Consider the following 9301-nt stretch of genomic DNA (forward strand, 5'->3'; position numbering starts at 1 on the left):
TTTCCTACCTTATTGGTACTTTTTTCCTACTTTTTCAGTCCTAATTTCGTTCTTTTCAATACCATTTTCCTACTTTTTTGATACTTTTTCAGTACAAATTTCCTACTTTTTTAGTACTATTTTCCTACTTTTCTAGTACTTTTTTCCTACTTTTCCACTACTTTTTCAGTACTAATTTCCTACCTTATTGGTACTTTTTTCCTACTTTTTCAGTACTAATTTCCTGCTTTTTCTGTACCATTTTCATACTTTTTTTGTACTTTTGTACTTTTTTGGTACTTTATGGACTTGCCTGTAAAAGTACTAAAAAAGTATAAAAGCACAAAAAAAGTACACCATCAATTTGGCCCTGTGCACTTTATACTATTATTGTACTTTTAATGTACTTTTTCTGTACTATATTTGTGCTTTTTCTGTACTTAATGAAAACAATAAAATGTACTAAAGGTATACTTTTGTTAGACTTTTTTTGTACTTTAGTACTTTTTTTGACTCAATTTGGAACCGTGTTGGAATATCGGTTCCAAATTGAGTCAAAAAAAGCATACTTTTTCTATGCTTTTTTAGTACTTTTTTCCCATACTTTTTTTGTACTTTATTTCGGTGTGGGTTGTCATAGAATAGTAAGCTACCTGAGATCTCGTCACGATGCCTAATGACCTGTATACAATCAATGCCTGATCAAAACTTGTTTAAAATTGCTTCCAAATTCTTTTTGTCTTATTTTAAAAACTTTAAAAATACTGATTATGCTTGAAATAAATAAAATTCTATTTGTTATTTTTTCTTTTGCTTCTGTATTGTTAATACACATCGCCAATATTTAATGCCAGTAAGTCATCCCCCTAAGATAATTACAGGGATATTAACCTTTTATAACAAGTACATACTGACTAGTGAAGATTAATACTGTTTAATATGTTATTCAGAGATACATCAGGATGAAAAGCAAAACAAATGTGTGGTAATTCAATCCTTTTGACATTATCACAATACACACATAAGAATAAAACAAATAAGATTTAAGGCTATGGAACATGTTGTTGATTTCTTTGCTCAATTAATATATTAACACAAATGCATTGACTTAACACAAATAACAAGAAATCAACCTTTGTCAACTAAGTGTACTCTGAATATCAGCTTCAACATTGTATCAGAAAAAATAATAACAAAATAAATATAATATTTCAGAAAATACCAGGTACCTAGACTTAGATGTCTTTTTATAACAAATTATTGATTGCTTTCATCCTCATAAGGACATTTTAGCAAAATCTAGACTTAAAAATATGCAGTTATTCTTCTTTCATCTGATAAATATTCAAGCTGTGTAAAATGAGATTATTTTTCTTATCTTTGTCAGATCAAAATCGTTTGAGAGCAAATCTTAGGATTCTAAAATATCAACACATTTCTCTGACACAATTCTACACCACATGGGCTTCAAAGGCAGTACATGTTTTCCTGAAAACAACATCCACACGGCACAATATAGCGAGCACCATCATACATCACACAGACACTTATAATATCATCAAAAATTTCATAAAAAATTCAGCAGCTATGTGTTGACTCGTGAAGATTCACACTTTTCACCTCTTGTTTATGAGTTCTTATTCTGTCTTACATATCATAAAGAACCACATTTCCTTTAAAATTAAACCATACCAGTATAAGTATGTAAGATATAATCTTATTATGAAGTTAACTACCGCCCCAGTAACCATACCAGTATAAGTATGTAAGATATAATCTTATTATGAAGTTAACTACCGCCCCAGTAATACTGTACAGTACTGAGAGTCATACAACAGTTTATATGGACTGAGCAGTAGCCCAAAATGAGCTTAACATATGGAGAGAGTGTAAACTTTGAATCATTCTTCACAAGTCTACACAACTAGTGTACAAACTACCAAACAGTCTATTATAAAAGTACAATTGGTTAGCTGTTACATTATCTTGCAACTTTGGTAAAAGCAATAACTCTAGCATGTGTAAACAACTGACAGTACCACAAATGATCAACATATCTGGCATCATACTCCAGTCATAACTACTATTGCTGTGTTGCTAGATGAAAAGAGGTAATCAACTCAAATAACCTCTCTTTGTAAAACATGGCTAGTGATGAAATCAAAGTTTGTTTGGTGTACCATACTAATAAGAAGTATAAATATCATTCTCTGAAAAAATGGTTTCAGAAATCATTCAATATTTGTTACAATTTTACACTAGAATATCTGAAAATATTCAAGGTATTTGATAAATACTTTGTTTAATAGCATCAAAATATAAGAAATATTACTTGTGCAGACACGACTTCGGTATCCATCAACCAGAATGGTATTATCTATTCAGTGCACAGACTTCTGCAACTTTTTCTGTTCTGATGCAGATGTACAGTAAAATAAGTGGTTGTATAAATTTGCTTAACACTCTGGTTTATTTAAGCAAAACACTGAAAATTGAAAATTAGAAGGTTTTTCTGTGAATACTGCACCACAGATTTTACAATATCAGTAGCTTCCTTGTGTTTTAGAAATTCTGCCATACCCATGACATATATATAATGGTATTCAGCTGGTATAAACTGTATGGTTAAAAGCTACTCTTTTGAACAAACTTGTTAGTAACCGGCCAAATATCATCACCTAGACATCTTGGTTACTCAGAAGATGCATGTATTATTCAATACACATCTGAACAGGCATGTACTACAGGAGGAAGAAACCTTTGACTCATGTATTATTCAATACACATCTGAACAGGCATGTACTACAGGAGGAAGAAACCTTCTGACTGACTGATTCATCTCAGGTTTATAACAAAAGATCTATTCTGTAACTTTTTACCTAATCCATCATGAGTTTCATTGGTCAACACATAGTTCACAAACATTATTTCATTTCAATGGAAGATTATCAAAAACAAACAAAATTTAACTGGTGTTGCATATGGAATAAAAACTAAGAATCATATTGATTACAACCAGCACATCTCAGAAACATGGAGACACTTTACTGATGCTATATATTAGAGGAGTTAAGCAACCTTACGTGGACATGTCGAAGGGGAATTCATGGCATTGTTCGAGTATGATACAGTTTTGCATCTGCTACACATAGCAATAACTTGTATGGCAGTGATTACAAGTAAGAAAAAATGTGTAGAAAATTGTGACTGAATGACAGATTTTCGAAATAAAATTTTCTGTAAATTGTCTGAAATTTCTTCCATAAACAGGTTTTTTTCTTGGTTTTATTACATAATAGTTCAAAATAGAAGCTTAAAACAAACCTGCCTAGATGTAGCTGTATTTATCGTAAAACATTATTTTTACAACATTCCAGATAATGTCCAGTGTACATGTATGTGTAGCCTACATGCACAGGTATGTATTAACGTAAGGTTGCTTAACCTCTCTCTTGTATTTAGTATTCAAACAACCGATATCTCTTTGTATTCAACAGTGATTATAATCATAAAAAGATATTGAGGAACTCAAAACTGAGGTAATCTTTTGCATGACTTTCATCCATGTGTCGCTGATCTCAGAATCCTTATAATCTGACACTATACATCATGTTCTAGAAAAAATATGGCATCTTTCTGCTAAACAGCTAGCAAAATAACATCCAATAATGAATATTGTGGAAGATTTTAGGATCTTGTATAAAGTAGCCGCAGAAGTAATATTTAGCTAATGTAGCACTTCTTGAAGATTTTGACAATCCTCACTGATGTATCTGTGTTGAGCTCTCCTGGTGATCTATAAAGTGAACAAACATACAGGTAAGATTTCCTCATAAGCAAAGGAGGTCCTCCACAGATTTAGTCCTTGAGAATTCCTCTAAACATCGGTTACTGTCAAAATACTGAGTCAAACTATCGTCAAGATCATCTTGACACAGGTTGGTTCCTAATGAATGGACAGGCTTCACACGGTTTTCAGCCAGTCTGTAAAGAAAATTGGGCCAAATGTAAACCAGATGAAATGGCTGAGCGAATATTACCTTATTTTGAAGACAAGTACTGGTATAAAATTACAACTAAACAAATACAGTTTCATGTCAATAGTTAACCTAATTTCAGTTCACGGATTGACAATGGTGAAATTGATTAATTGACAGTGATGGGCCAAAGGTGATTTTCTGTTGTTGTTTAATATCATGCTGTCTGATAATAAAGAGTGACAAGTGTTTTAATTATGACATCACTGGAGTGTCAACATATCAGAAATCTCCCATAACTAAAATGGGAGACAAGTCTAGACGTATCAGAAATCTCGCATAACTAAAATGGGAGACAAGTCTATCTGTTAGACAGGGTTAAAGTGACAAAGAACGATGGTCTTTTACTATTATTGCAATGTCAAAAGAATCCTTTCTTTATAAGAAATTAAGCGACAATATTTGACAATGTAAATGATCAAATTACCTTGAAAAGTCATCGTCTAAGTCTTCAACTTGATCAGCAGCAGCATCATCATCTTCAAAATGTTGCTAAAAGTCCAAGGATGTAAATCAAGAAATATATATTATACAACAGGAACATTATACAGAAACCTAATAATACATTATGTCTATAAGCTTTAATTATGTCCCATATTCATTCTTATAATTTGTTTTTACTTTGAGGTGTTCGTGCACTTAAATCTGTTTTGTTTCCTATCATTCATTAAAGTGACATGTTTTGTTACAATAGCTTAAAACTAATAAAAATGTGTATCAAATTGTTAAGTAAGACAGCAAAATCTAAATTAATTTTTTTACTTGAAATGGAAACCGGTGTTTAATTTAAGTACACACTTACCCATTCACCACTTTCAGAGGTGTTGGAGGACTCAACAGATTTTGAGCCAGGACTCCGCAACTTTGGAATAGTAATATCTGAAGAGTCTACAAAAGACAAACAGACAATCTCAAGAAGTTAAATATTTAAGCAAGCCCAATTGGTGGTTTTCCTCCCATATGTAAAACTGTTCAGAAAAACTGCCTGTAAGCATTGCTCAATATATGGTCATGCTCAAAAAGCATGCCGAGTACTGCTCAAACAAAACATGTCCCTTACCAGCGCCCACTAGCTATCACACTTGATATCAGGTCTCTTGGCTATCAAGAAATCATTGTTTCAAGATTTATACGTATTTGGTCCCTGTGCCCTTTAATATAGGCCAAGGTTACTTATTTGAACAAACTTGTTAGTGCTTCACCCAAACATGCTACAGGCCCAATATCAAGTCCCTGGGCCTCCTGGTTATTGAGGAGAAGTTGTTTGAAGATTTTAGCCTATTTGACCCATATGTGACCTTGAATATAGGTCAAGGTTATTCATTTGAACAAACTTGGTATCCATGTGACCTTGAATGTACGTCAAAGTCATTCACTTGAACAAACTTGGAAACCCTTCACCTCTGCATGCTACAGGCCCAATATTAAGTCCCTTGGCCTCTTGGTTATTGAGAAAAAATGTTAAAAGGAAAAAGTTGTATGTCGGACGGACAGATGGACAAAGTACGCCGCAACACGGCATAAACTCAATTGCCCTTCCGGCAAGTGAGCTAACGAGGCTTAGGGATCCCTAACCACATCTCTGTGACATGTGTCCGAACAAGAGTTTTGGGTCCTTAACCACATCGCTGTGACATGCGTCAGGAAAAGGGTTGAGGATCCTTAACCAAATTTCTGTGACGTGTCAGAACAAGGGTTAGGGGTCCCTAACCACATCTCTGTGACATGTGTCAGAAAAAGGGTTTGGGGTCCCTTACCACATCTCTGTGACATGTGTCAGAACAAGGGTTAGGGGTCCATAACCACATCTCTGTGACATGTGTCAGAACAAGGGTTAGGGGTCCCTAACCACATCTCTGTGACATGTGTCAGAACAAGGGATTGAGGTCCCTAACCACATCTCTGTGACATGTGTCAGAACAAGGGATTGAGGTCCCTGACAGTATTTCTGTGACATGTGTCAGAACAAGGGTTAGGGGTCCCTAACCACATCTCTGTGACATGTGTCATAAGAGGGGTTAGGGGTCCCTAATCACATCTCTGTGACATGTGTCAGAACAAGGGATTGAGGTCCCTAACCACATCTCTGTGACATGTGTCAGATTGTCAGTTTTGGGTCCTTACATGTAACCATGTAACAGGTAGCACACCACAGTAAGACAGCCTGGCCATGGGCAATTTTTTTGTTAAGCAAATAACTCCTGTATTATGATATGCATAAAAAATGAAAAAATAAATGTACACTATAATTGGTATATTCAGTATGAAGTAGTACATACAGGCTTCACATTTATTAAAACAAAAATCAATAAATTGGTTCCGGATTTTAAATATCCGGATTTTCCGAACGTGTGTTTACACAGGAAATTTAGTTTTGCCTACAGCGCAAAATGGAAGCCCACAGAAAAGGTAAGATAGCGGAAAAACTTAATTTACAACATATGTCCAAACAAGATTAATTCTGTCTTTGGGATAGAGATATTTAATTTTAAATAGGTTTCAGAAAAAAAATTGTGTAGAGAATTGTGCCATTTTGGGTCAAATATCATAATATTTTGCAATTTTTGAGAATTTTTTAAGCTGTTACCATGGTATTCACGGCTCTAAAAATCACAGAAAATATCAGTTTACTTATCCTTCAGAGCTCTATTAAAATTGCAAATGTTGTACAGATTTCAAATATATATACTTTATTAGAGGTTATATGTAAGGTTAACTGGCAATGTTTACATATCTAAAACATGTGCCATATTTTTCAGAATTTGGCATTTTTACTGTACACTGCTACCTTATAAGGGCTGAAAAATGTTATTTTTTGGAAATTGTGCTTAATTATGCTTCATTTTAATTCATTATTGCTCAAAAATGCATAAAAACAATCTAAAACTTGTTTAATATCTGGCTTGTCATATTAGAGGAATCAAGGGAGGTAAATCGCATATCTACCCATTTTAAGGGTGGGTTAATTAAGCATAATGTTAATGAGTCAGTGTAAATTGAAAAGATATTCTATGTTTTATAACAAACCCAAAATAACTTATTGGGTATCTAACAAACCATATAGACTGAATTCTGGTTTGTTTTACCTGATTTATTACCCCGTATCCATGGAAACTATTACAGTAAGTGTTATTTTTTGAAATATTTGGTGAAACCATTATTTTCAGTTTATTTATACAATGGTAAGCATGTAATTTCAAATGATAGAGTGTACGGTTGATACAATATTGTCAATTATTGTCATTTCCTTCGGTAAAGCAGAAAAAATAGCATTTTCCGCATAAAATGGGATCAGCGGACACTTTCATATGATCATTGGTACATATCTGAATTACCGGGGTGGAAACAGATGACTGTGATGTCATAGGCATGACATTTTGAAATCTTGGATGTCATGTCATGATTTATCAGTTAGAATATTGCATGTGTTGCTAAGCTGAGGTTTGGAAAGGAATTTGGTTATTTATTATGACACCATTTATGACGTCATAGATACCATCTGATGACGTCATAGTTACTGATGACGTCATGGTAACTATAACGTCATATTACAAGGCTAAATTTTATAGTTGTATAGTATTTTTTGCTTGATTACATGCACAGAGACTCAAAGTACCACATTCAACTCAAAACACAACTTTATTCAAGAGATATACAGAATTATGGGAGTTTTCATCTTTAAAATTACCTCCCCTTATTACTGGGTTGGGAGAAAAAGTTGTCAAAATACACCTCTCAGGGAAATCAGCAATACTCGGTGACTATTAAAGATACACAGTAACCTGATATGTCATTTTGTTCGTCGGAACATATTCTAGACATTCATGGGGTTTTTAGTAAAATTAGAATTTAAAAAAGTGATGTATAAGGTAGCACACCACAGTAAGACAGCCTGGCCATGGGCAATTTTTTGTTAAGCAAATAACTCCTGTATTATGATATGCATAAAAAATGAAAAAATAAATGTACACTATAATTGGTATATTCAGTATGAAGTAGTACATACAGGCTTCACATTTATTAAAACAAAAATCAATAAATTGGTTCTGGATTTTAAATATCCGGATTTTCCGAACGTGTGTTTACACAGGAAATTTAGTTTTGCCTACAGCGCAAAATGGAAGCCCACAGAAAAGGTAAGATAGCGGAAAAACTTAATTTACAACATATGTCCAAACAAGATTAATTCTGTCTTTGGGATAGAGATATTTAATTTTAAATAGGTTTCAGAAAAAAAATTATGTAGAGAATTGTGCCATTTTGGGTCAAATATCATAATATTTTGCAATTTTTGAGAATTTTTTAAGCTGTAACCATGGTATTCACGGCTCTAAAAATCACAGAAAATATCAGTTTACTTATCCTTCAGAGCTCTATTAAAATTGCAAATGTTGTACAGATTTCAAATACATATACTTTATTAGAGGTTATATGTAAGGTTAACTGGCAATGTTTACATATCAAAAAATGTGCCATATTTTTCAGAATTTGGCATTTTTATTGTACACTGCTACCACAGCATCTCTGTGACAGGTGACAAGACAGTTCCCCTTCTGTAGAGAGGATGCACAATTTCATCAATTTCCTTTTACAGTCGAACAGCAAAATAACAGGCTTTAAATTGCTTCCCTTTATACTGGGAATATATGTTCCCTAAACGTTTCTACAGTGTATCATGTGACCACAAATTCACCAACTGTTCTGGAAATAGATATATCAGAAACAGACATTGAACACAATATACCTGTAGAGTGTGTTGACGTAGACATAGACTTAGCTGGTGCTTGGCTGAGACTGGGATCACAGATTCTGGTGGTATTATGCTTGGATTGTTCATTCTACAATAAATCATTACTGCTTTATACAGTGGTAATGTGTATAATGATATGCACTTTTATAAGCCTATTATGTTTAGGTAGACAGAACATAAAAAGTCATATATTCTCATCAATGTCAGGTATCAATTTTGTTTCATTCATAAAATTTGGGAGGTATTTTCCTTCTATATCTTGTTTATTTCAATATTTTTTATCCAGCACAAGCTTACAGATTACACACAATGGCCAGCATTAGAATGACACATGCATTTCTAAGTAGGGCTTATATTTTAGTCCATATCATACAAAATAAGTTGTGTAAGCCAAACTGGTTATATCATTGACTTACTATGCTTGTTTTGGTTTCTTTTTCATTTTCCCAGTCTGCATCATGATCATGGGCAAGTTCAAAGGCTTTTGATACTGTTAATGTAAAAAGCTGTTGAGGCCGATGCCTACGTTATTAGC

At 33.5% G+C, this 9301-nt stretch overlaps 1 protein-coding gene across 1 annotated transcript; it reads right to left on the bottom strand.

Annotated features, from left to right (window-relative positions):
- Positions 1–3429: 3429 nt before the first annotated feature.
- Positions 3430–9266, bottom strand: LOC117318556 (low density lipoprotein receptor adapter protein 1-like; the record flags this gene model as incomplete). The annotated part of the gene is given in 5 exon segments (XM_033873528.1): positions 3430–3963; positions 4444–4508; positions 4819–4904; positions 8761–8854; positions 9183–9266. Coding segments are annotated over 5 exon segments (483 nt in total), but the record flags the coding sequence as incomplete, so codon positions are not given.
- Between the last annotated feature and the right edge of the window lie 35 nt (positions 9267–9301).

This window comes from Pecten maximus, unplaced genomic scaffold (assembly GCF_902652985.1).
Source record: "Pecten maximus unplaced genomic scaffold, xPecMax1.1, whole genome shotgun sequence".
Classification (NCBI taxonomy): Eukaryota; Metazoa; Mollusca; class Bivalvia; order Pectinida; family Pectinidae; genus Pecten; species Pecten maximus.